Consider the following 27,503-nt stretch of genomic DNA (forward strand, 5'->3'; position numbering starts at 1 on the left):
CTCTGTTCTCTCAGATGGACCTTGAGCTGAGAACATGTTTCTGGGGGCGTGGGTGCAGGCGGGAGGGTCAGTCTATAAATGAACATGGGCTGCACTCTTGCAGGGCGCATTGTAGCCTTCCATCAGGAATGGTTGAGTGTAGCAGCCCACCCCTCAGCACCCAGGCTGTGAATCCACTGGCTCCATAAGAAGACTTAGCATCTTCATACCTCACGCCCAAGCACCGGGGCAGTAGACACTGCTTGTGGCCTCAGTGCTGGTCCTGGTCACTCCCCTGCTCCTCAGCAGCAGCACAGCTGCAGGGGGTGAGGCCAAGGCAGGAGCCTCTTGGATTCTCTCAGGGAGGCTGAATCACATGGAGAAGACCCCCAAGCCCCAGGACATCAGTGCCCTTGGGGAGCCCTGAGAGCCTTGTGCTCTATTCTTCCTGTTTTTCGTAAGAAGAAATCTCGTGGGACCAGCGGAGGAACTGGCCCACACTCAGTAATCCAGATCTTTTGCTTTTCCACAATCCTAATTTCCCCTTCTTCCCATTTCTCCTGCAGGCTTGGTCAGCTTGGTCACTACCCCCCAAAACTACAGCCTCCTGGGCTGGGGCTGTAGTTCAGTGGCAGAGCACTGGGTTTTATCCTTAGCATCATATTGAAATAAACAAATAAAATTTAGGCATGCTGTCCATCTACAACTACAAATACGTACATGCATGCGCAGCCTCCTGGTTCCCAGACCACCTCACATTCCCATTGCCCCTCACAGGGTTGCGTAGACAGGTCTCACGGTGCATTTCCCTGACAGACACGAATTCCAACTCAGAGCGGCTATGGCAGTTGGCACTATATTCATTTGCCATCTTTTGCTTAATTCTAACACAGACCTGGGTATTCCCACAGGAGGGGTCCCGTGTCCCCTCTCTCACCTCATGCTTCATGCTCTGCCTCAGAGGCAGCAGTGACTGGGGTCTGGGGCTGTCTTCTGTTGTGAGCTGGAATGTTCAAGGCCTTGAAGGTGCCCTGCAGCCTTCAATTTCCCTTTCATCCACTTAGTCATTGAACTTGACTTTATTGGTGCCTACTGTGAGTCAGCCTCTGACCCTGAGGCGGGGGCACAATGGTGAGCTCAGGAGGCCTGGCCTGCCCTGGGTGCCTTCATCTGCTTTTCACCCATCCAGGTCACTGACAGCATCACTAGCCACAGCTGTATTACTCTACACCTGAGACATGTTTGCATTAGTGTCTTTTTTTTTTTGCCAGGGGGGTGTTGCTGGGGATGGAAATCCAGGGCCTTGCCCATGGGAGGCGAGTGCTCTACCACAGAGCTACACCACCAGCCCCTGCTTGAGTGTCTCACTACCCTGTGTTATTAGCTCATTGTGGAGATGAGGACATTGAGATTCCAAAAGGTTATGTGACTTTCTGTATGTCATTAGACTAATCCCAGGTCTCCTGACTCTCAGCATGGCTCCTTCATTATACCTTCTTCCAGGTCCCCGAATTTCTGCTGAGGTGCCCACCAGGACTGACAACCCTGCCTTGTGTGTGCAGCCCCAGGGTGCCCTCTGTCCTGAGAAGCAGGATGATGGGCTGTGCACAGGGCAGCCATGTGGTGGCTGGTGCCCGAGCCACACAGACAGCCCAGCCCTATCCCTGCTCTGTGCTCAGTGTGAGGTTAGGGGAGTGGCTGACTGGCAGTTTCACTTTCTCTTTAGTGATTTTTTTTTCCCTTTCCAAATTTGGCTGACCTAAAACAGACCCCAGAGGTGAGGACAGGGTGGGGGCAGGTACGTGGGTGGCTGACTGGGTGGGTAAAAGTAAGGGGATGGGAAGGCTGAGAGAGCCGCACCTCACCTGTGTGGGGTGGAAGCCAGAGCTCCGTGTTTAGGTGGGCTTGCTCTCCTCCCTCCCCAGGCCCCTTCCCTCCACCTACATGTGGATGCATCCCCCTCAGCTGTCACTGCTGCTCACACAGAACAATGCAGGCTTGTCTGACTCTCCTGGAGGGGGAGGAGGAAGCCGAGGGTGGGGAGCTGGGTGGGGGGACGATAATTGTTCTCCAAGTTGAGATTTTTGGAAGGGAGAAACTTCATTGCACTTGGATTATAAATAAACTTCTAGCCCACAAAACTTCTTGCCAGGCCACAAAACAAACTCTTCCTTACTCCAGAGGTCAGGGAACTGTGGGAGAAGCAGTTTGTGGGTGGGCAAAGCCACCGTCCAGTTTCTCTAGGAAACCTTTCCAAAGTGCTCCCACCAAGCCAGTCTCTCCCTCCTGTCTCCTCTACCCCCAACTCCTGCCCTGCGTTTCTATGGGAACATCTGCTTTGCACTGTGCTTGCTGGGCCTTGAGGGGTGGGTGACGCGGGGGCCACGGCCTGGCATAGATCCAGGAGGACTCTGGCTTCCCCTGGGGTTCCCCAGGGACCCAGAACAGGTTGGATGTGGGTGGTGGACTCCCTCTGACTTCCAGGTGTGGCTGACTTAACGTTATAGGGCACATGCTGCAGTGGTGAGCCTGCCTCCCATTGCACTCAGGAGACAGAGGAAAGAAGATTTGAAATCAGGGACTTCAGAAAATCCTGGAAGTGGCATCTCCATTGATGGTAGAAAAACAACTGTCCTGCCTGAGCAGACAGACACCCAAGGCTGTGGTCATTCTGCGGACTTTCCCAGGTGACGAAGACCTGCCTCTCCCTTTTTTGGATGAGGAAGCTGAGGTTCACTGTGGAGGAGTGACTTGCCCAGAGCTACTATGCTCATTATTTGCAAGTCCAGAATGAGTACTTGCAAACTGGAACCCTCTCCTGTCCTCAACTTGTCTGCACTGGGCTGCCTCTGGGCATGCTTTCGTTGCTCTTGGGGGTACTTCTTCTCCCCTTGTGCTCTCCTAAAGCCCCCAAGTTCCCTGGCATGCTAGAGAAGCTGGTTTTCAGTTTGGCGCCCCTATCTAGACAGGCCTAGAGACCGCCATCATTACACCCGTGTCTCATCTGAGACCTCCTCATCCCTTGGGTCTTATAGTTGAGCTCCAGTCCCTGCCCTTTCCTGCCTGGGGGGGGGGCGGGGGGACATGCTGCCTGGGGTGTGCTTTCTGAGCTTTTGGGAAATGACTTCTCTGGGAGCGGGGCGGGGGGGGTCTCTGTGGCCTTGAGGTGGGCCACTATTGCCCACCACATGATATTCTGCAAGTCAGCCTGCGGTCTGTTCCTGCTCCATGTGCTCTGGGTTCCTCCCTCTGGCCTCTTTTTGGTTGGATCGCAGTGCTGTCCAACAGGCCACAACGAGAGCCACATCCATAGTGTTGCCTTCCAGCTAAAAAAGGAAAAACAAAAACAAAACCCACGGATGCAATGAATTTCAATAATATATTTTGTTTCACCCAATAGATGCTGAATATTATTTTGACACGTGATTGACAGAAATTATTCTAGGGGCTATGGGTTGTGGCTTGGTGGTAGAGCACTTGCCTGGCATGTGTGAGGCACTGGGTTTGATTCTCAGTACTACATATAAATAAATGAATAAAATAAAGGTCCATCATCAACATCTAAAAAACAATCATTCTAAACTCCTGTGTGTATTTCACACTTAAAGTAAATCCCAGTTCATATGGGACACATTTCAAGTGCTTGTGGCCCCTGAGGTGGGGAGCACAGTTCTGCAGGGCATAGGGTTCTGTCCTATCTGGTCTATTTGGGCCCTCCATCCCTCTGCCTTTGGAGAAATCAAGTCTCCCCACCCTGTCCCCATGCTGTGTCCATTGGAGCTGTAGCTGCTCTTTCTCCCTGGGCTGCTAAGCATCCTGAGATACTTACTGTCACTCACTGCCTCTCGGACTTACCCCCTTGCGGTTAGCCTCCTCCTCTGCCTAATTTCTCTGAGCTCACCTGTGGGGCCCTGACAGCCAGTGTCCTCCACAGCCTCTGACTTTTATCTTCCTACCCTCCCTTGGATTTCTCCCTTCCATTTCACTTGGATGACACCATCTTCCTTATTCATGGTCCACTCACCCAAAAATCTGCTGCTGCTGCTGCTGCTGCTGCTCTCTGGACACCCCTGCATGGATTCTGAACTACCCCCAAATAAGGACACCATCCAGGCCCAAGCACTCCCACCAATGAGAGCCTGGGTCCTTCTCAGGGCCTGGGCCATGCCTCTGTCCTGACCTCTGTGCCTCATCTGTGCCATTTCACGGCTCTCTTTTTGATCTCTCCACTTCTATCATCTCCTTCACGACCTCCTCCCTACTGTCAAATTCATCTCCCTGAAGTACAGCTCTGATTGCATTGCCCTGGTGAATGCTGGCAGCACTTGAACTTGTAATAACAGGGGAACGTGCTTCTGCTATAATATTAAGTGAAAAAAGCAGGATTCCAAATTATGTAAACAGTAAGATCACAACTTCATGAAAGCAAAACAGAAAGCCTTGATAAAAAAAAAAAAAGAAAAGAAAAGAAAAAGAAAGGAATAAAAGGAAATGCTAATATTGGTTGTCCTTCAGTGGTAATTAACTTTTGCTCTTTTCTGTGCTTTTGGAACTTTTGTGATTTTGAAATTAACTTTGAAAATTTAATAGACTTTTTCATTTTTGTAAATGCAACCATCCAGAGTGTCTAGTGCCTCCAGGTCATGGGCGGGCTCCTCACCCTGACACAGAACACCCTTGGTGACCTAGCTGTGGCCCCACCCTGTCCCTGGTCAGCCCTCCCCTGCTGGCCAACCTGCACTCACTGGTGTCCCCAGTGTAGACCTGGACTCTTTCCCTTGTTCCCAGAGCCAGGGCCCTCCACTCTCAGTGATGCTTCTCTGCAGCCTTCCTCGTCCCCTCTGTCCAGATGTGAGTCCTCGTCTGGTTTGATCCTCTCCTTCCTTTGGCTTGCTCTGCTTGGTTGTGGAGGCATATCAATTCTCATCTCTGCTGCTGGAAGAGAAGTTTCTTCCCCCTGACATGCTCTGAGGGAAAAGAAAGGACTTTCCCCCTTCTTTCATCATTTTATCATTTTTTCTTTTAAAAGTAATACATACGATAGATAATTTAGAAACTCTTTGATGGTCTATAGAAAAAAGTAAAAAATGCACTACTTATAATCCCACCACCTAGAGACATTTGACCACTGTTAACATTTAAACGTGTACATTTGAAAACTTGGGATCACACTGTATGTGTGGTGTCATTGTCCCTTTCTCCTCTACTTGACAATATATTTTGAAAAATCACCTATGATGTTGGATTTTCTTCACATAAAACAACTTAAAGGCTGTGATATTCCAGAGCATTACATGCCATCATTTATTTAACCCTTTTTTAATTGCTTAAATGTTTTCTAAATCTTTTCTTTTTGTGCTGGGAATTGAACTCATGTCCTTATGCATGCTAGGCGAGTACTTTACACAAGTCCCCAGCCCCTCTTAACTCTTCAGATTGATGATCATCCTTGGGTATAAAGCCCTGTCCAAACTACTGAGGTTTACATAGCAGAGATTCGCAAGAAGTCAAAGGGTACAAATGTGTTTTAAGGTTCTTCATATGTATCACCAGTTTGCTTTTTTTCCAGCTTGTACCCCCACTGATAAAGTAGTGGAGTGGGTTAGAGGCCCTTCTATTGTATTCTTGCCAACATTATTACCATGAAAAAAAAAAAAAAGCTTTGCTATTTTAAATAGGCAAAATATTGTTTTTGTTTGTATTTCTTTGCTTACTAACAAGGTTTTACATTTTTTCATATTACTATTTGTAAGTCATTTGTATTTTTACTTTAAATAGCTTATCATCCACATTACCCTTGTTTTATTATTGTTATTATTAAATTCTACCTATTTTGTGAATTTATAGAACACTTCATATATTATTATCTGGCATATTTTTTTGCAAACTGAGTGTTGGCACATTAACTAGATAATAGAGGTTGGGGACTGTGAGGCCCATGGCATGTATGTCCTCTCACCTGCTCCTGTGCCCATGACTTTCCCAGCTTTGGAGTCCAGCAGGGTGGAGCCAAGTGGCCAGCTTCATGGTTTCCCAGATACCCAGCACAGTGCTCAGCTCAGGGCACTCAATCAATGTTTGTTGAATGCATTACGAGGCTGTCCTGTTCGTGTAAGTTCTACAACATGAAAGCTGTTTCTCTATGGGATGCATACACAAAATCTAAGGTCTTTCAAGGACTATCTTTAACCAAAGATAACAAAAATGAGATGTACAGTGTGGCCACTCCTTTGCAAAGGCACAGCTGTGCAAGGTGCAGAATAAATTATCTATCTTACTTGTCATCTCTATTTGCTTTACAAATTTAAGGGAAACAAAGTTACAATATCACTTCACTCCCACTAGCATGATGATCATAAAAATAAAACGAGTATTGGGGGGTACGTGGAGAAAGTGGACCCTCATACATTGCTGGTTGGAATATAAAATGGTGCAGCTGCTTTGGAAATGAGGCAGGTCCCCAAAACATTAAACAGAGTTGCCAAGTAACCCAGCAATTCCACTCCTAGTATGTACCCAAGAGAATTGAAAACACACATCCTTGCAAAAACTTGTGCATGAATGTTCATCATAGCATCATTATTCATGATAACCACAAAGCGGGCAAACTCAAATGTCCATAACTGAGGGTCGATAAATAAAACATGATAGATCCATACTAGACAATATTATTTAACCATAAAAAGGAATGCTACATGTCGTCATGCAGATAAAACTTGAAAATAGCATGCTAAGTGAGAAGAGCCGAAGGCTACCTATTATATGCTTCTATGTATATGAAATGTCCCAAATAGGCAAATCCATAGAGACAGGAAATAGATTCGTGGTTGACAGGAGCTGGGAGTGGGGGTGGAGGTGGAAAGTAGACAGTGACTAATGGGTATGGAGTTTCTTTGAGGGATGTTGAGAATGTTCTGGAATTAGTGGTGACGGTTGCATAACCTTGTGATTACACTAAAATACTGAATTAAAATACTTTGAAAGGGTGAATTTTATGGTAAATGAATTAAATCTCCCTAAAAAAAAAATAATGAAGGGCAGCTACACTAAAGTCAGAGTTGGCCTCATTAGGCAGGTGCTGGGCCCTTGTCACTCACAGTTGCAGTTCCTTGGAGAGAGCGTGTTGAGGAGGCAGAGCCCCCAAGGCTGCTCCCTGAACCTGGCAGTGGCTGGGAGTAGGTCCCTAATCAGCAGTACTTTATGTGACCAGGATCTATGAAGAAGGCCTGGGGCGCCTGGGACAAGGGTGAAAGAAAGTTGAGTGTTTCTTTATTAAATAGAATAAAACAAAACTGGACCTAAATTAAGTTGGGATAAATAAAAGCTCAGTACAGTGGAGTAGGATGAGCTCTGAGCTGCGATCGGGGTTCTGCGCTGCCTCGTGTGTCACTCAAGCAGGGCCCCTACCTCTAGCCTCTGTTCCTGCTTAGCCAAAGCCAGGTGCTTCTCCCGGCTTGCTTATTTTACAGGAGCATGAGGCGCTGAGATGAAGTGTTGCAGGGAAAGCGTTTGGAAGCTTCAAAACTGTTGTGTCCAACCATTCTGAGATCCTTGTCCTCCTTCACTTTCTGGTCTCTTGTTTTTCCTCATTTTTTTTTTTCCATGCTGAAGATCTAACCTAGGGCCTGTGCATAGTAGACAAGCACTCTACCATTCACCTACCTCCCCAGCCCGCCTCCAAACAGACGCTAATTATTGATTTGTTAATATTACGCGCTCTGATTTTAATAACATTAAAGTTACATTAATAAACATTACACTTTCAGATTCTGTTGTAGATGGGTGTTTTCCAGAGACGGTGACTTAGCTGGCATGGTCAGGGTAGGTGACAAGACAGGGACCTGTTGGATGGGACCTGTGGGATGTTAAGGCCAGCACAGGAGTTTGGCTTTATCTCACTGGGAATGGGGCGTCCTGGTGGGCTTTTGTGTAGGAAAGGGTCATGGTTTTAAGGGCATTGTTCAAGGATCTCTGGCACAGAGAGGAGGCATGCGGAGCTCTTAGGGAATCCCAGAGAGGGAAGAGGGACAACCTCAGAGCAGCTAGTGCCTCGCTGGAGTGGAGAAGAGAGGAGGGGGACTAGGCTGGGCAGGCCTCTGGCAGGAAGAAGAGAGCCCTGGAGGGCTTCCTCCTGTCTGTCCTGGGGAGCCCCCACAGAAGTAATGTGGCCTCCCTCACCAAGAACACACAGAGCAATCTTGACAACTATGTAAAGGAAACATTGTAGAGATGTCACTATGATTTTTTTAAAAAGGTTTTAAAATATGTAATATTTTTAAAAAGTCATTAAGCACCTAATTGAGCGTGGTGCAGTATATAAGGAACCGTGCTGATCTGTCTTTGAAGAGTATATAATTTAAGATTATCTTTCCTTGATTTATTTTATTTTATATCTTAATGAGATTCCACTGAGGTCCCCTGAGCTTCCCACTACCACTGTGTAGGACAAATGAAGTCCGGCGTGGGAGGAAAGAGCTCTTGGCAGGCTCCTGGGCTCCTTTTATTTGGTACTCATGTGGTTGTTAGCTGTGTGTGTTTGTAAACTGGGAAAAGCTGGAACAAGAAGGAGTTGGGCCTGTTGTCACAGCAGGGGGGGGGGACATGCACCTGTGGAAAGGGCCCCCTCCTCTCCCTGCAGTGGGGGAGCCTCCTCAGCCCCGGGTCCGGAGGCAGCCCCTTGAGGCCAGCGGGGGAATGAGGAAAACTGCATCTCTCCTCTTTGGTTTGTGATTTTGGGGGGGCTTCAGATTCTGATGGACATAGAAAACACTGGTCTGTCTGCTCCCTGGTCAGCAGGCGCCACCACAGGGGAGGAGGACCTGGGAGTCTGAGGAGTGGGTGCCGGGCTGCTGGGGCACCCTGGGGCAAAGGGTGGGTACAACTGGGAAAGGGCAGGTGTGGTTTGAAAAGACTCCAGGTAGGGTTGTCAGGCAAGATAAGGGTCATTTGAATTTCAGATAAACAATGAATAATTTTTTTTAGTATAAGTAGGTCCCATATATTACATGGGATCTATTTATATTAAAATATTATTCATGTTTGTCAGAAATTCAAATTTAACCCAATGTCCTCCCCTACTCCCCATCACCAAATCTGGGTCCCCGGGGAATTCTGATTCATACCACCACCACCCTCATCTCTGTGAGCCAACCATACTACAAGAGACCCGGCTTATCCGGAACAAGAACCAGGTGAAGGCACACGTTGCTCAGGGTCTTTTTCATCCTTCTCCCCTGACTCCTCCTCCGTCTTTGCCTTGCATCTTCCCCGGGGCTAGAGAGTAGGGAGCCTATCTCGGTGGCCCTGGAGCCCCTGAAAACTCACAGAGCGGAGGCAGAGCCGACTGCGGTGTCTGAGGCCAGCTGCTTGGATTTCTTGGAGGGTTCTGCAGAGGAGACGCTGTGCAAATGAGCAGTGTAACCTCACATTTGTGGCCCAAATCAAACCTGCAGCCTCTGGCAGCCAGAGATTGGGTTTCAGAAGTGCTGGCCTTTGAGGAATAGTAAATATTCATAGGCACCTCCCCTGGGTTTCCACTCTGAGAGTAGAATTCCAAACATTTCCCTTCTGGTGGGGTTTCTCCTGGTGTGGTCCTAGGACCATCTGGGCCTGGTCCCCCTGGACCCTAGCCATCTGCAGGGCTCACAGGCAAGGAAGATGCTGGGGGGCTGAGGTTTGCTGTCACCTGGGGTAAGGTGTGTCTGTCACTTGACCCATTTGACCCTAGTCACTGATTCCCTCCCTCCCTTTCTCTCCCTCCCCCTTCCTCCTCTCTCTCATACACACACACACACACACACACACACACACACACGTGTTCCATGTGCTTACACATGTCTCCTGAGAGCACAAGGAAAACCAACAAGCCCTTAATGAGGCCTGTTCACCTGGGAAGTCTGAGCCCTGAGCCATACCTGTGATTACTTGCTAATGAAGTCCTTTACATAGGGTAGGGCTTATCCTCACCTTGAATGTGTCTGCCTCCTTGAAGGCATGAGAAGAGGCTCCATCTGTCTGAGGACTTGTTTCAGTGGAGCAGAGATGGGCAGCATTTCTACGCCCAGAGTGTGAGATCATCTGTTCATCCGACAACTTCCCAGGTGTGTGTGAGCAAAATTCCATCAGGTTTGACTGATGCCTCCTCTCTACTCATAACTGGAGCCTCCAAGCCTCTGCACAGGGGCCTTAGCACCGTTGAAGACCTGGTGAACAGGTTTTTGACAGATGGCATGAATAAGTGTGAATGTGTCTGTGTGTGTAGGTATTGATCGCTGTCACTCTCAGGTCTAACTTGCTGAAATCTTCCTTGCTCAAGAACCCTCTTTCAAACCCCAGCACCCTCTGGCTGCTCTCAAGGTTTTGTGTTTGGTGAGTGACAAATGAATCCTCAGGCACACTAAGCTTACTTAGCAAAGCCATTTGGACCCCTATTGGGTTACTGCACCCCTTTTTCCTGGATTTGCACCTTCTGCTGCTATTGGCCTTCTGGCTGCATGGGGAGTCAGATTACAGCAGAGGAGGCCTGGCGGATTAGTGAAGAGGTCCTGCAGCAGCCAGTAGATAATTACCCTGGGGTTCTATCTCAGAACTGACTAGGCCTCTTTGGCCTCAGAAAGAGAAAAGGCCACCCTTTCCTTGCCCAACCAGTCCTTCCCTCGTCTCCTGGATCTGACTCCTGTTCTTTTTAAAATCAAGATAATGTGTATACAGTAAAATTCACCCTTTTTAATGTATCATTTTTGCAGATTTGACAAAAGCATATAGTGGGTCACCATTAGCACAATTAAGATGTGGAACAGTCCCATTGTCCCGGAAGGTTTCTTTGTCCTGCACCTTAGTCAACCCTAACCTCTGCCCTGGCCACTGATCCATTTCAAGTCCCTAAAGTTTTGCTTTACCCAGGATGCCTTATAAATGGAATCATAGAATGCAGTCTTCTGAGTCAGGTTTCTTTCATGTAAGTGCAGTGTATTTGAGACTGATTCATGTTGTGTATCTGTAGTTTATTCCTTTTTATAATTGAGTGGTAGTCCATAGTTATGCACAGATTTTTGTGTCAACGTTACTTTGAGTAAACACCTAAGAGCGAAGTTGCTGGGTCATGTGGCAGGTGCATATTTAACTTTACGAGAAATTGCTGAAAAGTGGAGGTACCACTTTTCTTTCTTACCAGCAAAGTTTAGGAGTTACATTCTCGCCACTATTTGGTATTGCAGATCTTTTTTCTTTTCCTTCCATTTTTAAATTTAACTCCAGCTATTCTAATAGTGTACAGTTCTATCTCTTTGTGTTTTAAATTTGCATTTCCCTAATGGCTAATGCTTCTGAACATCTTTCCAGGTGCTCACTTGTCATCCTTGCATCTTCTTTGGTGAACTATTTATTCAAATCTTGTGCTCTTTTAAAATGTGGGTTGTTTGTTTTGTTATTGTTGAGTATTGAGAGTTCTTTGTAAGTTCTGGGTACAATTCTTTTGTCAGATTTGTTATTTGCAAATAATTTCCCCCATTCTGTGGCTTGTCATTTTCATTATCTTCACAATATCTTTTAAAGAGCAGATGTTCTTAATTTTGATGAGGTTCAATTTATCTTTTTATGTTTTCCACTTAGGGATCGTGTTTTTACTGCTGTATACAGGAAATCTGAACCAGGCACAGTGGTGCACACCTATAATCCCAGCTACTCAAGAGGCTGAGGCAGGAGGGTCACTAGTTCAATAATAGCCTTGGCAATTTAGTGATACCTGACTCTAAATACATACATACATAAATAGGGCTGGGGAGGTAATTCAGTTGTAGAGCACTGTGGGTTCAATCCCTAGTACCTGTGCTTAACCAGAATCAAATCTTTCCTTAACTTGAAATCCTGTGTATTCTTCTAGAAGTCATATAAGTATAGGTTTTTTATTTAGACCTATGGACTTTGCATAGTTTGGGAGGTCTGTTTTTGTCATATGAATTTTGCAAAGACTGTCTTTCTCCATTTAATTGCTTTTATATATTTGCTGAAAATAACTATGTAATGTTATTTTCAGCAAATATATAAAAGCAATTAAAAAAACTATATTTTTGCAATATTCTGCAACCCCCATTTTGTGGCTTGTCCTTTCACTTTTTTGATGATGCCCTTTGAAGCACAAAAGTTTTTAATTTTGATGAAATCTATTTTATATATTTTTTTTCCTTGGGTCATTGTGTTTGGTATAATAGCTAAGAAATCGTTGCCTAATCCATGCTCATAAAGATTTATTCCTATGTTTTCTTCTGAGAGCTTTATAGCCATAGTTTTCATATTTAGATCTCTGAACCACTTTGAATTAACTTTTTTTTTGTATATGATGTAAGGTAGGATTCAATTTCATATTTTGCATACAGGTATCCAGTTATCCCAGCATCATTTGTTGGAAGGACAAATGATTTGTACTCCATACACTGGTCTCCTTCAGTCTTATGTACGTCCTTGTCTTAGATAGTTTGGGTCACTACAGCAGAATACCATTCTTTCTCCCTTCAATTATCTTGGTACCTTTGTCAAAAATCAACTCCATAAGTATAAGCTTTTATCTCTGCAGTCTAAATCCTGTTCCATTGACCTATATTTCTATACTTATGCCAGTACTGTACTGTCTTAATTACTGTAGCTTTATAGTAAGTCTTGAAATTGAATAGTATGAGTCTTACAACTTAGTCCATTTTTTTCAAATTATCTTGGCTTTTCTCATTGCTGATATGGTGATTGTGTTGCCTCTACAGATCACTGACATCTGAACAACATTATGTTTTCCAATATATTGTACATCTCTCCATTTTTATTTATGTATATTAAAATTTCTTTTATCAGTATTCTATTGCTCTCAGTAAACTGGTCTTGCACATATTATGTTAGATTATACTATTCATGTTTTTAGGTGCTATTTAAATGTTACTTTTAAAAATTTCACTTTCAATTGTTCATTACTCATGTAGAGATACAGTTGCTGTTTGTATATTGATCTTATATACTATTTTACAGCTTTTGTGTTGCTGTGACTAATATACTTGTCAAGTGCAACAAAGGGAAGGAAAAGTTTATATTGGTTCACAGTTTCAGAGGTTCAGTCCATCATCAAGTGACTCAATAGCTCTGGGCCTGAGTTTTGGTAGAGCATCATGGTGGAAGGGCATGGTGGAGGAAAGCAGCTCAGGACGTGGTAACAAGGAAGCAGAGAGACCTCTGCTCACCAGGGACAACATATAAACTCCAAAGCCCTAACCTCAGTGACCTGATGCCTCCAGCCACACCCTACCTTCCTACAATTACCACCCAGTTAATCCGTATCAGTGGATTAATCCACTGATTAGGTTAAGGCTTTCATAATCATTTCGCCTTTGGATATTCTTGCATTGTTTCTCATACATGAGCATTGTATATAAGTGACATATACTATGAATTTTCCAAACTCACATATTAATTCTGATAGGTGTTCTATAGATTCTTTAGTTTTTCTGCATAGACAATCATGACGTCTACAAATAGATAACAGTTTTCTTTCTTTCTTTCTTTCTTTCTTCCTTCCTTCTTTCCTTCCTTCCTTCCTTCCTTCCTTCCTTCCTTCCTTCCTTCCTTTCTTTCTTTCCAATCTCTGTGTGTTTTCTTTCTTTCTCCTAATTTATTGCATAGTCTAGGACCTCCACTATGAATATTGAATAGGAGTAGTGCAAGGGAACAACCTTGCATTGTTTCCAGTCATAAAGGAAAACAATTCTGTCTTTCCCCATTAAACATGATCTTAGCTGTAGGTTTTTGCCTATGTTGTTGATTAAGGGATTTTTCTTTTATTCCTAATTTGGTTTAATTTTTAAAATTTTGAATACATGTTGCATTTTGTCAAATGCTTTTTTAGTAACTATTGAAATACCATTTATTTTTTTCTAACTTAGTTTATTAATATAGAGAAATGTATTGATTACATTTTGAAGTTGAACCAGCCTTCATTCCTGGAATAAACCCCACTGGTCAGATTGTGGTTCTCGTGATGCAGTGTCCTATTTGAGGCTAGCTCCTCATTTTCTGCTTCCCATTTTCTCCTCAGTCATGTTTTTATCATCCGGCACCTCTCTCTCCCCTTTCACACAGATTTCCCTAACTAGAACATCCTTCAGCCTTCACCTCATCTATTTCTCTCTCATTACTCCTTGCTTATTAGTCCCCCAGTGACTTCCCAGAGGCCTGTTCTCAGGGTCTCACTTCATATTTTCTGCACTGGTTAACACTGCAAGCCACAGTCTCTTTCTTCCTAGACTTTCCCCTCCCTGGTCTCAGGGGTTCTTCCTTCTGAGTCTGCCCTGCGCTGCCAGGCCTCCAATCTCAGGCAGGTCTTTGCTTCCTCATGCTTCTGGCTTTTGTGATACCTCCCACTTCCTTTGCTTTTTCCCCTCAATGAACCTTCCCTGAAGCCTTAGCCTCATTCTGCCACCCTCAGTTCAACAGTCTTTCATGACTCCCAGGGCTTAGAATTGTGCCAGGTTCTCCCAGATTGATCCACATCTTCTCTCCTTGGACTTCTGGAGAATCAGAGCTCCTGGATTATTTATTCAAGGGCACAGAGTAACCTGGGGACATGTGCTTCCCATGCCTGCCAGTCTCCCTACACATCCCCCTTACCGAGAGTCCAGCACCCCTGGGCCTGCCCAGGAGTCTCCTCATCACCCCTCCACTTTCCTCCCCCAGGTCAGCACCCCTTTTTTTGTATGGCGTGTTGATTTGTACTCCATACACTAGTCTCCTTCTGTCTTATCATGAATGTCCTTGTCTTAAATAGTTTGGGTCACTACAGCAGAATACCATAGGCTAGGTGGCTTGTAAACAATAGAAATTTATTTCTCACAGTTCTGGAGGCTGGGTGCCAGCATGGCTGGGTTATAGGGAAGACCCTCTTCCAGGTTGCTGTCTTTACATATCCTAACATGGTGGAGAGCAGAGAGCAAGAAAGCAAGCTCTAGAGTCCCTTTTTGTAAGGGCACTAATCCCTTTCTCTTGAGGGCTCCACCCTGGTGGCCTAATCACCTCCCAAGTCCCCACCTCCATTAGGCATTTGTATTTTAACATATGAACTCTGAGGAAACATCAGCATCCTATAACATTCAAGTGGAAGGAAAGTTCCTGTAGATCAGGGGTCTTCTTCCCTTGTCTATCAGGTGTTCCTATGCCATGTGTTAAAATGATGGTGGTCAGAGATCGTGGGAGTTTCAAGGCAGCAACAGTAGCCTGCAGAATTGTCAAGCTGGTCACCTGAGCTGGCCCTCTCCCTGCAGGCACATCCAGGAGGTATGTGGGGTCCAGCGCATCCTTCAGTCGGAATAGGGCCAGACTTTGAAATAGGAGAAAAAAAGTCTCTTTCTCTTCATGGACCAGGGCAGACACACTCTAGGATGTCTTTAGGGAAAGATGGTACCATAGCCAGCATGGAGCTCATGTGGCCTTCTGGCCTTGGCTGGCAGAGGACCTGATGAGAGTCAGGACCACCTCAGAGCTGTGCTAAGGAAAGCCCTCAGGTAGAATGTGGACATGAGGTAAAGAAAGAACTTGGAGATGCCAGAGACAAAGTGGTCCCGAGCAAAGAGTGTGGGAGTCATCTGTTAGTCATTGCCAGGTGGCTAAAGTCCCAGAGGAAGGTCCTTTGGTATCCAAATGGACAAGTACCTTCCTCACTCGAAGACGGAGGCTCAACAAAGGCTTTCCAGAGGGTGGAGGGGCCACAGTGGAAGGTGTGGAAGTTGATCTAGGCTTAGTCCTCTGAGGTTGGGACAAAGAACCCAGTTCTGAAGAGGGGTCTGAGGTGCAGCTCAAAGCCCCCACAGTCTGGAGGCCTGCGCATCTTCAGAGGCTTGTCTCATGTGGGCCCGAGACCAGAGAGGGACCAGGATCAGCATGCTCAGATACCCAGGAGCTCTACCTGCCAGAGACATCTTGACTAAACATTGGCACACTGGGCTCTGAAATGTGCAACACAAACTTGCCTTTGTGGGTTCTATTGTATTGTCTTGCTTTCTCTTAGCTTTTCAGTAAATATTCCTTTCAAAAGAATCCCCGCCTCGGCTCTGCAGACCAGAAGGGGTGGTGGTGTTTTTCCACACACACATCTCAGTCAGCACAGAGAAGGGGATCCCTGAGGAGCAGGGGAGATGGCAGACGCCTGCCAGCTGGTATGAGGGGCTGTCAGGGAGCCTTGGTGCTGGTGCAGAGATAGAGCGGAGGCCTGGAGGTGGGGGGAGCTGAGGCCTGCTCAGGACACCAACCCCCACTGGCAGGCACCTTGCCCACCCCCATTCCCCAGAGGGTTTAGCACATTTCTGGGGGCCTTCCTTATGTGTGGCCAGCGAGTCCTGGATTCATGGGAGCTGATCTCTGGGATAACAAGCCAGGACTTCCCTGGAGGGGCGGAAGTTTGTGCTGTTGTGGATTTCATTACCCTTTCTAACCCTCGGGGAACCTTCCTGTGGTCCCGCTGCTGCCTCCAGCAGACTTTTAAATTTTCAGTACTGTGGACACATTCAGTCTGATTATCCAATGATCCCTGTCCTTAGGGGACACCCTCCACCACAGGCCAGCCAAGCTTGGGCCCCCCAGGACATCCGAAAGCCCAAGTGATCATGTTTGGCTGCTTAGGTGTTCGGCTGTGTGCCAGGTGTCCTTGGCATGTGTTTGCTGAGACGTGGGCCGGGGGCCGCAGACTTCAGAGCGGGGGGCGCGGGGCGGGGGATCAGGGTTGGGGCTCAGGGATCAGTGCTCCAGGCCTGAGCTTGCTGTGCTTGTCTTTCCCTCTGCAGCTCGTCTCCAATGTCCTCATTTTCTCCTGCACCAACATCGTGGGCGTCTGCACTCACTACCCGGCCGAGGTCTCCCAGAGACAGGCCTTCCAGGAGACTCGGGAGTGCATCCAGGCACGACTCCACTCGCAGCGGGAGAACCAGCAGCAGGTGAGTGAGGCCCTTCTGCCCTGCACATCCTAGGGCAGAGGAGAGGGCTGAGGCCAGCCTCCACTGAGCTGCTGAGCCAGGGCCCCGCCTACTTCCCCGGACAGGGGCCCTGCCCAGGGGCAGTGTGTCCCCTGAGGGAGCCCAGCTTTCCTGTTCCTGGCTCTGTGGGAATGCTCTTGGCCTCCCTGCCCTTGCCCAGAGCCTCCTCACCCAGCTCTGTGGTTTGCCCACAAGCCAAACAGCAAGATAGCTCCTGCCTCCTTCCCTCCGGGGCCTCCCATGAGCTGGAGAGGAGAAGCAGTCAGCATCTCCAGCTCAGATTAAGGTGTTCGCCCAAGGGAGGGAAGAGGAAAAGGGGAGGGGACAGGTACTGGCAATGCCCATGGTACCCCAACTCAGCTCTTTTTCTCCGGCCGATTCTGGGTGTGGTTGGTTCAGAAAAGGAAGACTGTCCTGGGCCAGGGAGGCAGGCCACTCAGAGGACCTCCATCACAGGACAGGCTTCCCCTAGCAAGTCTTGGACAAAGGTACTGAGGTCGGCCTCAGGGTTCTAGCTGTTCCCGTTCTGAGGGGTGGTTGTGTCACCACGGTGTCCTCTCCTGTACGTGGATCAGATGGAGACCTGGTAACCCTAGATAGTGTGGAGCTGAGATACTCCCCAACAGGAGGCCTGGGAGGGTGTAGCAACCTCAGGAGACAGAGTGGGCCTCCAGCAGGGCCATGGGTCTCCCATCACCTCTTGAACTAAGCGTAAGTTTATGAGACAAGGTTACTGCAGACCAGAGGATCCTGCCTCCCCAAGCCCTCAGACAACACCAGTGGGGCCCTTCTGTGTGCCACATGCTATGCCAGGCCCCGTGGCTGATGTGAACTTGGAAGGACACAGAGAACATGGCCAAGAGGGAAGTGGCGTGCATGCTGTGGCCACTCCAAGTGAAGAGTGGTTTCACTGCAGCACAGGTGTCTCAGTCCATCTGGTTGCATGCTGGGTGGTCCAGTGACACTCAGCCAGCCAGGTGAGGGGGCAAAGCTCCACAGTGTCTGCACATCATTCTCAGTCCCCAGTCCTTCCACTCTGCCTCTGTGGCCACTGTGTCTGAGGCCTGACTCTCCACCCACTCTTTGGCCCTCTCTGGGCTCTTGCTCTGGCCTCTTGAGGACCCTTGCTCAGCAGTGTCCTTGGAGTCCTTCCACTGACCTTTGTTGACAAGCTTACCTTGCCTTTGTCACACTGCACCCTGCTCACCTCCTAAACCCTGGCACTCATTCGAAGCCCCCATCGCATCCCTGTACCAGGCCCCGACACCTCTGCCCTGAGGACTGGACATGCTCCTTCTCTTCCCATTTTGGGGAGTGGCTCTTCACATCAGGGGTTCTGTCCCTTCTCCAGGATAATTACTGCTTTACAACTCATCATAATTCACCTGCTCTGGCCCTGGCCAGGAATTTAGAGAGTTGAGTAAATGTGAGATGGCCTTCAGTGGCCATGCTTCCTGATGCCTGGGGATGCCAGACAGACGTGTGGAGAGCCACATCCTTTACTCATTTACCAGTTTTCCAAGTATAAGACCCTGGGTTGTGGCACTGGATAAGACACAGCTCCTGTCCCCAAGGAGGCCTCTCCTTGTACTCAACAAAAGGAGGTGCAGCTGACAGCATTGTTGCCCAGGTAATCAGGGGCTGTATAGAGGGCAGCCCAGGACAGGGTGGGACTCTGGCAGCTGGAGCTGGACCTCCTCCCAGGGAGGAGGGAAACCCAAAGGAGAGTTAGGAGCAGCACGTGAGGGCGTTGATTCCAGGCGAGGGACTCATGCACAAAGGCAAGCAAAGCTCCTGGGAGCCTGCGGGCCTTCCCATGTTTCTGTCTGTCTGGAGCAGGGTACAGACTTCAGTTCATGGGTTCTGGGAAGGGAGGTGGAGGGTTCCCCAAGCCAGATGGTAGAAACTTCCAGGTCAGGCTGGGGGCATAGGCTGATCCCAGAAGCTTCAGGATGCAGAGAAGGCAACGTGGTCTGGTGAATGTTGTACACAGGCACTTGCTTGCTACCTGGGAGTGCAGGTCAGAGGCAGCAAGCCTGGAGGCCAGACCTGACTCAAGGCTATTGGACCTGAAGGTGGCCTGGCTTGTGAGAGTCTGAGGTAGGGACACTGGCAAGGGTGCTTCATCAAGGAGAACTGCAAGCAGTCCTGGGAGAACACAGGGAGAGGGCGAGGCACAGGAGAGGGAGGTGGATCACAGTGAGGGGTTGCAGTGCAGAACAAGGACGAATGGGTTCAGCGGGTCCAGAAGAGTCCATCCATGATGTGGTGGTGATCGGGAGAGTGCTGTGACAGAGGAAGTGTTTTGGAGAGATTGGGGCTGTATAAGCACAGGGAGGGCTTGGGAGAGGCTGTGTGGCCAGAGCCGTGCCACCGCCATCCCAGAGACAGGTGAAAACTGGACATGGGCAGTGGAGAAGGACACAGAAGTGAAAGGGCAAATACATGGGCATTAACCTTGGTGCAGGAGACTGGGGGTGTCGTGGGCAAAGGTAGGGGACTTGGGAAGAAGAGTTACAGGAAAATGAAAAGGTGGGAAGGCGCATAGGGAGATGGTGGCAAGTCATCCAGGTGGATGCTGGAGATCAGGGAACCCTGGAAGGGAGCTGGGATGTGGACACTGGAGGCCTGGCATCAGAGGAGGGAGAGGAACCTGGAAGGACAGAGCAGCAGGAGAGACTCAGTGCATAGTAAAGGACGGGAGAATGAGAGGCTGGGGCACCATGATGAAGGCCGAGGAGGAGAGAATTGGATGAGTGAGCCTGTCAGAGGGGCTGGCATGGAGGGAGGGCTGAGGAGGGCCATTGCAGAGGCCAGACTCCATGATGGCAGCAGGGCAGGCCCTGGGGGAGAACTTGGGAAGGCAGCAAAATCCAGACCCTATAACCAGCTGATAAGAGCTGCCACAGGGTGGCCTGGCCTCCTCCCCCTGCTTCTCTCCCACCTCCCCTTTGACTGATTTTGTCTCTTGGTTCAAGTCGACTTGCTTTCCCCTATCTCCTGCCTGGGCCACTGTCCCCGCATATGGATATGGAGCACTCACTCATTGTTTGGCCTTGAGGAAGGCTTCTCTGATCATACCGGTTCTCCTCAGCCTAGGCCAGGCATCCCTGCCCAGTGCCCCCATAGTACCCCAGGCCCCAGAGACTGGAGGCTTGGAGAAGGAGGAGCCTGGCCTGGCTCTAGGCACATGGTTATGACTCCTGGCATCCAGAATGATGCCCGGCACATGACAGCTGGATGAGTCTTATGTAATGCTGTCAGTAATCCCACCCCTTTTACAGATGAGGAACCTCTTTTCGCTCAGGAAGTTCAGTAGTTTGCCCAAAGATACAGTTTCTGGTCACATCCACGTTCTAAGCCAAGGGCTCAGTCCTTGTAGGTCCACCAGGAGTGCCTTTCCCAGTGCAGCATGGTGGCAGGCCAGGGGTCAGACTAGGAAGTACCCCAGGGAGATGGGACCAGAGGACCCTGGGGACATGACTCCAGCTATTGCCCTCCCCATGCACACAGATGCTAGCCCCCTGAACTTCAGGAGAGCCTGAGGGGTCTTCCAGGGCCCTGCAGGCAGGGGCACAGGTGTGGATCGAGGGGACTCACCAGGCAGGTGGAGGAGTGGTGACAAACTCATCTGCTCCCCTCCCCAGGAACGGCTCCTGCTATCTGTCCTTCCCCGTCACGTTGCCATGGAGATGAAAGCAGACATCAACGCCAAGCAGGAGGACATGATGTTCCACAAGATTTACATTCAAAAACATGACAACGTGAGGTACGGGTGAGGCTGGGATGGGGCTTGGGACAGGGTGAGAGAACTGGACCCCAAAGGAGCCGTCCCTACTTCTTTCCTTGATGGGGGCACAGCCCAACAGGGTGGCTTACTGGCTTGGGAGTGTGTGTTGTCTGGAGCAGGGTAGGCCCATAGCTCCAGTCTGTTGGGTACATTATCATTGTACCCTGTTCAACTTTCTTTGGAGGCCGGGGGTGGGGGTGGGTAACAAGTCTACAGAAGAGGAAAGAGAAAAAAGAGGAAAAAGAAATGAGCAACACTAGCTATTAGGGGAACTTCTAGCCTAACAAAGGAGACAGTAGCATAGGTTTGGGACCCCAGTGTTCCCTCATCACTGTCTTCATCACCACAGCTGCTTGCTTCCATTCTGTGCCCCTATGTCCCAGACACTAGCCAGGCCTCGCCACCTTACCGCGGATCCTCCCAGAGTTCTGCAAGGTGGGCGCAAGCAGCCTTCCCAATCTATAGATGAGGCTCAGCAGGGCTGAGGCCCTTGCCCGCAGTCCTCCAGGTCAAGGGTCAAGCCAGGGTGCACCCCAGTCCGCCTGCTCCAAAGCCCGCGTTCCTCTCGCAGTGTATTTGCTCCCTCCCCAGACGGAAGCTGCTGACAGCAGGGCCATGCAAGCAGATGTAGATTAATAGACTGCAAAATCTGCTTATGAGTTCCACAGGGACACGAAGCGATACAGTGGCCCTCATCCAGCATAGCTCCTGGAGAGCCTGGTAATCCTCCCATATGCCAGAAAAGGAGCCGCTGTGTGTGCTTGGAGTTACATTCTCCCTGGAAAAGTTTTCCTAAGACCTGAGTCCTCTAAGATTACTGTAAAGAGAACCCTTTGGGAGCTTGGGCTGCATTTTCAATAAAGGGAGGGAATGGATCATGCAAATTGTTACACACGTGCACGAACACATGCATGTGCACACACATACATGCACACACGCACTCTGAAAGTGGGGTGGGTAGCAGTGGGGTCAGGGAAGGCTGTGGGGTTTCTGTCTTGTTTTGTTTTTGGAGTTCTGGGTATTGAACCGAGGGCCCACACATGCTAGGTAAGTCTTCTGCCTCCAAGCTACACCCCAGCCGGGAGACCTGTTTTTCTCATGCAGAACAAGCAGAATTGCCCAGTCCCCAAATGTGCCCTGGGACCATGAGACTATTGATTCTACATTTGTGTTCTCCACCTGTCTCTCAAAACTGAGGCTGAGGGCTGGGGATGTGGCTCAAGCGGTAGCGCGCTCACCTGGCATGCGTGTGGCCCGGTTCCATCCTCAGCGCCACATACAAACAAAGATGTTGTGTCCACCGAAAACTTAAAAATAAATATTAAAACATTCTCTCTCTCTCTCTCTTAAAAAAAAAAACTGAGGCTGAGGCTTCTGAAGGAAAATGTAACTGCACACACAGTCAAGCTCTGCTTTGAGGATCTCTCAGCCCCTCACCCCAAAGTCTACTATGCTCCTCTGTCAGGCAGGGCCAGCACAGCCAGTAGTGGCTTCAGCCTACCAGGAAGAAGGCCACTCCAGCCGAATTGCTATGACCAACAGGCATCCTAAGGGGGCTGAACCTTGGAGTTGGGGGTGGCTTGACTCATGGGCATGAGCCTGATGGGTAGCATGCTGTGCTAGACCCACCGTTGCTGCCTCTCATGCCACCCCGTACTCCAGGGTGAGTGATTGCTCATGATCCTCGTGGGCACTTGTGGAGAGCGTGCTTTCCTGGCTCTGGCCAGAGTGTTTTCATATATTTACTTAATCCCTGCACAAAGTGTCAGGGGTTAGCACTCTTCATCATCACTAATTTACAGATGAGGAAACTGAGGCACAGAGGTTTGAAACCTGTCCAAGATTACATAGGTGATTAACTGCGAGAATTTCCCCTACAAACCTTTCTGATTTCAGAGTTTTTATCCAGCCTGACTCCTGGACACGTTTATATATCCAGAAGAGGGAGTTTGGGCAAGGACTCTGTGGGAAGGTGGCTTCAGGCCTGGCTCAGAGGCTCAGAGGAGAGGGAGGAGGGGGGTTTGCCTTCCTCTGTGTGTGTGTGTGTGCATGCACACACACACATGCCTGTGTGGTTGAGCATAGGGCTATCCCCGTGGGACATATAAAGAAACAGCCTTCCCTATTGAGACAAATCCCAGAAACTCAAGTTTCAGGTGAGAAGGGGCAACCCCAAAAGCAGCCCTGACACCAGCTGAGCCCAGGTTCCAGCTACTGGAATTTTCTCACTGGCCATGGCATTGTCTGGGTAGAGTGTGGACAAAAGGAGTTTTTCCTTGATTGCTCATAGCTCAGCAGACCTTGCCACAACTTTCACTCAAATATGCACAAAGGAAATCCAGAACACTTGCTGCTCAGAAATAGACTGGGACTTAAGGCGCACGTCCTCAGCCTGGCTTGGCCACCACCTCTGGCACATCTGGCTGCCTCTGAGTCCCTGCCCAGCCCCTTCCCTCTCCTCCAGGCCCCTCTCCCACAGGGTGGGTGTCCCCTACTTCCTGAAGTCCCCTAGTTTTTGACTCTCAGGTCACCAGCCCTCCAGCAAATGGGTTTGGTCAGAGGGGCTGAGGCCTCTTTTATGAGGGTGACCTCAAGGAATGGCTCACCCTCTGTGTGACCCCTTCTCCCTCCCCTCCCATAGAGGCAGTGACTTTAGTCAATAAAAGGACCAGGCCCTAATCACAGAGTGGCCTGAGCATTTGCACAAGAATCAGGCCCACACTCCAGTGGGGGTATTTCTGTCTAGGACATGCCAGGATCAATGACAGCAATCAGAAAAGATGAAAGGAGAGAGAAACCAAGATGCCATAATTTTCATGGGGATGAAACTCAAAGCATGAGGGAGAGAGGTGGCTGGTACACATCAGAGGCCAGCCACCTGCAATCATATGCAAATATCCTGCTGGGGCCACTTTCCCTGGGTGGTTAGCAGCACTGGGCAGCCCTGGTGGAACCACAGTGCTTGCTCTGGTCTGTTTGGGGGTTGGACTTTGGCTTGGGTTGGAGGTTGAATAGTAATGGGGGGTATAATAGTTTTAAAAATCATTTTGGAGGCTAGAGGTGTCACTCAATGGTGTAGTACTTGTCTAGCAGGTATATGGATCTGAGTTCCAGCCCCAGCCCTGCGAAAAGCAAAACTAAAACTAAACAAACTAACAACACACACACACACACACACACACACACACACACACACACACACTTTGGGGTCAGTAGAGAACCAAGGTTGTTAGGCCTTGGCTCTGGTGTTAAGCAGCTCTGCATGTTATCCCAGCTCTGCCCTGTCCTGGCTTTGTGACCAGGGAAAGTTACTGTCATTGAGTGGCTCCAAACCTCAGTTTCCTCATCTGTAATATAGGGCACCAAGAGTGCCTATTTAATAGGGCTGCAAAGAGTGCATGAAAGAACACAGGAAGTGCTGAGCACAGTTTCTGGTAAATAGTGTTCAATAATTGATTATTGTTACTGGCATCTCTATGATTACTATCGCACTTCTATCAGCAAAGAAAGGCAAGGCCTGGGATCCTCTAGCTGAGAATGGAGGGTGACAAGTCACATTCATCCATTCTCCATGGAGTTGTGGTATTTAGAGAAGGTGACGACATGCTGTTCTCCAGCCCCACCAAGAGTAAGGCCACCAGAGTAAACCAACTTCACAGTGTGACAGAGGGGCCTGGATAAGGACTGATGGGGTCTTGGGGAGAAGGATTTGTCCTGGTAGGGAAGGGAGATAGAGAGAGGATGGCACCCCTCAATGTCCTCTGACCCAGAGGAGAAGAGTTCACCACGATGCAGTTCCTGGGGTACCAGCAGGGGCTGGCTAAGGAGCCTGTAGAGCATTCTGGTGCTGGGCCAGCACTGGCTATGGGTTGAAGCAGGCCAGAGGCCAAGAAACCCCTGGAGACCCCACTCTTAAGGCCTGGATGCCTTTCCTGGCTGTAGTGACAGATGGACTGTGTCACCACTCTAGCTGAGCAGCCCACTTGGGCTGGGTTCCCTGGGCCTGTGGTTTACCAGCTTTTCCTTCCCTGCCCCATCCACCTGTGCCCCATGCAGATGGCAGTGCCCAGTTAGGGCAGGGGCTATGTCATCTCCACTTCTGAGAGGGGTGAGGGCTGCTGGGCTATGCTGGCAGAGCCTGCTCTGGGGTCAGGGGGGGCTTCAGGAGCTCTGCCTGAGAGGAAGGAGATCAAAGGGGCTACAAGCAGATCAGCCACACCACATGGTCACAGTAAAAGGTAGACATAGACCAGACGCAGGTGCTGCCTGGTCACCCTCACCAAGTGGCCACATTGTAGAGTAGAGCAAGACAAGTGTCCGTCTTGAGCAGACTGGTGCACAACCCTGCTCTGCTGCTGGGGACTTGTGAGAACTTGGGCATGTCACCTGGTCTGAGCCTCACTTTCTTATCTGTAACCTGGAATAGACCTGTCCATTCACTCATCCATTCAACTCATTTTTTACCTCTGCCCCAGTCAGTGGGGACAACCATGCTCTAGGACACACTGGAGGTATGTGCTCCATGACACGACTTGAATTTAAGGTGCACGCTATCATTGACATGGCGAAGCTCCCCTCTGTTAGAGAAGACACATACTAAACAAGTAATTGGTAAGTTGCCACCATGTGCTTATCTCAGGTGAAAGCATCCTGCAAAGAGTGGGTAGCTACCCAGGAGATGTGGAATTCACAGCATTTAGATGTTAAACAACTTAGGTCTCACTCATGGTTACAATAGTAACCCTGCTGAAGGACAGGGATCACCAGGATTCTCCCTTCCTGCCACAGGTCCTTCTGAATGAGGATCACTCTGCACCTGACCAGCATGTCCCACACTGGAGCCCTTTAGTTTATAAGGTAGCAGATCTAGTGGGGTGGGCAATGGAACATTCCAGATTCTTTATGGGAAGGGAGAGAAGCCTGTCTCTTCTAGGGGGCACTGGTCCCCTACCAAAGAAATAGTTCTCCCAGGGCTCCATCTGTCCCCCCACTTCTTTCAGGATGGGGGGAGGGCTGCTGGGGGCAGTGGTCTTCCTTCATTGGCTTGAATCAAAGCTGAGTTTGAAGGTACCGGAAGCACTGGGGGCTGCAGCCAGGGTCCTGGCAGAGAAGCTGCTGTGCCTGGTCTGGGAATGAAATAACCAGACCCCTCCCCACATAGGGGGATGCCTAGGGTCTGGGGAGGGATGTCCTGCTTTGCTTTCTTCCCCTTTTGGTCCCTTCTCTCCCCAACTTCCCCCTAACATTTCCCCCTTTAAAGGTTATTATCTCCTCTCTCTCCTTCAAGGACTTGGCTGCATTCCCCAGGTTACTCTGGCGTCTGGCTCAGTCATGGTGTGGTTCTGAATTATAATAACCACACCACAATGTCTGAGATGCTCAGATACCCATGGGCAGATTGTGCCCCCTGTGGGCAGAGGGTGGAAAATACTCCCCTCCAGCCAACCCCAGGAAGAGCCAGCCATGAACACAGCATTCCTGTCTCAGGCCTGGCGCTCAGGAAAGCATGATGACCTCCACTCCCATGCTAATCGTAGATACAAATGGGCTTTTGCCCCTTTTTTAATTATTATTTTTGTCCTTTTGGGATGGTGGTCTTGTTCTGTTGCCCAGGCTGGGCTTAAACTTGATATCGTCCTACATCAACCTCCCAGGTAGCTGGGATTACAGGTATGTGCCACCAAGCCTGGCAAACACTTATATTTTTGTAGTGTAGTGATTTCTTTAAAATCTTCAGAAAGTAAGTATTTTTATTATACAAAAGATGTGTATTCTTCATAGAAAAAGTGGAAAATAAAGGCAGTATAGAGAGGAAAATTGAAGCATCTAAAGTCTGCTAACGATTGCATGGGTCTTGGTACAGTTCCTTCCTTCTTTTGTGTGTCCCCTTTAGGAAGCATTTCCCCAGGTCTTGCAGGACTGTGTAACTGAAGTGTGTGTGTACCGGTGTTCCAGCATGTTCTATTGCCTAGATGGGTCAGGGTAGGATTGCGGGGGACAGGAGGGACAGGTAGGGTCTGAAGGAGGCCCTGAGGCTAGCAATGTAGATTGCAGGACTTGCCCTGACCCTGGCCCCTGGGGCTTCTTTTGTGGGACTCTGCTTGCTGGAGGAAGTTTTCCCTTCTCTGGGAAAGTGAGAGGGTGCAGCTGTCTGTCCTAGGGCAGAGTCTCCCTTTGGTGGGCTTTGTGCAGATTCTGGTATGTTTGGTACCCCCTCATTGGCCATTCCCCCTTTCCTTTTTCCAGCCTGTGCCCTGAGATGGCTCGGCAGCTGCCACCCAGCTCCCATTCCTCTCTAATCTTTTTTCTACCACCCCTTGGAAAACAGCCCGCTGTGTCTGTTCACACCTGGTGGTGCCAACTCACCTAATAGATGTGAGTGACTCACTGATCTTCCTTACCTTCCCGGAAGCTTGAACTCAAGTGACTCTCCAGGCTGGATGATTTGGAGCAGGGAGGGGGCATGCTGCAGGGAACAGCCCTATTGGTCACAAAGAGATGGATGGCTGATGAAGAGGCCCAGCCACTCCAGCCTCTCACCCCATATACCTAGGGCCTGTGAGGCCCCTTCCCCGCTTTCCCCACAGGGCCTAACATCCTAGGAGGTGAGCTGAGACCTCGCCACACTCCCTTCTCAACCCTGCTCTCTGGCTCCATGTGGGATGTGGGGTGAGTGCCCAGCAATGCTCAGGACTGCAGGGGAGCAGAGGGGCTGTTTGTCAGCAGTGCCGACTTGC

The 27,503-nt window shown here is 49.1% G+C and overlaps 1 protein-coding gene across 2 annotated transcripts in view; it reads left to right on the forward strand.

Moving 5' to 3' along the window:
• Window positions 1–27,503, forward strand: part of Adcy5 (adenylate cyclase 5) — a 143,648-nt gene that overhangs the window by 67,198 nt on the left and 48,947 nt on the right. For both annotated transcript variants that reach the window (XM_027936175.2, XM_071615276.1), the window contains exons 2-3: window positions 16,788–16,937; window positions 20,624–20,745. In XM_027936175.2, coding sequence (XP_027791976.1) covers window positions 16,788–16,937; window positions 20,624–20,745 — 272 coding nt within the window. The remainder of the gene's footprint in view (window positions 1–16,787; window positions 16,938–20,623; window positions 20,746–27,503) is intronic.

This window comes from Marmota flaviventris, chromosome 8 (assembly GCF_047511675.1).
Source record: "Marmota flaviventris isolate mMarFla1 chromosome 8, mMarFla1.hap1, whole genome shotgun sequence".
Classification (NCBI taxonomy): Eukaryota; Metazoa; Chordata; class Mammalia; order Rodentia; family Sciuridae; genus Marmota; species Marmota flaviventris.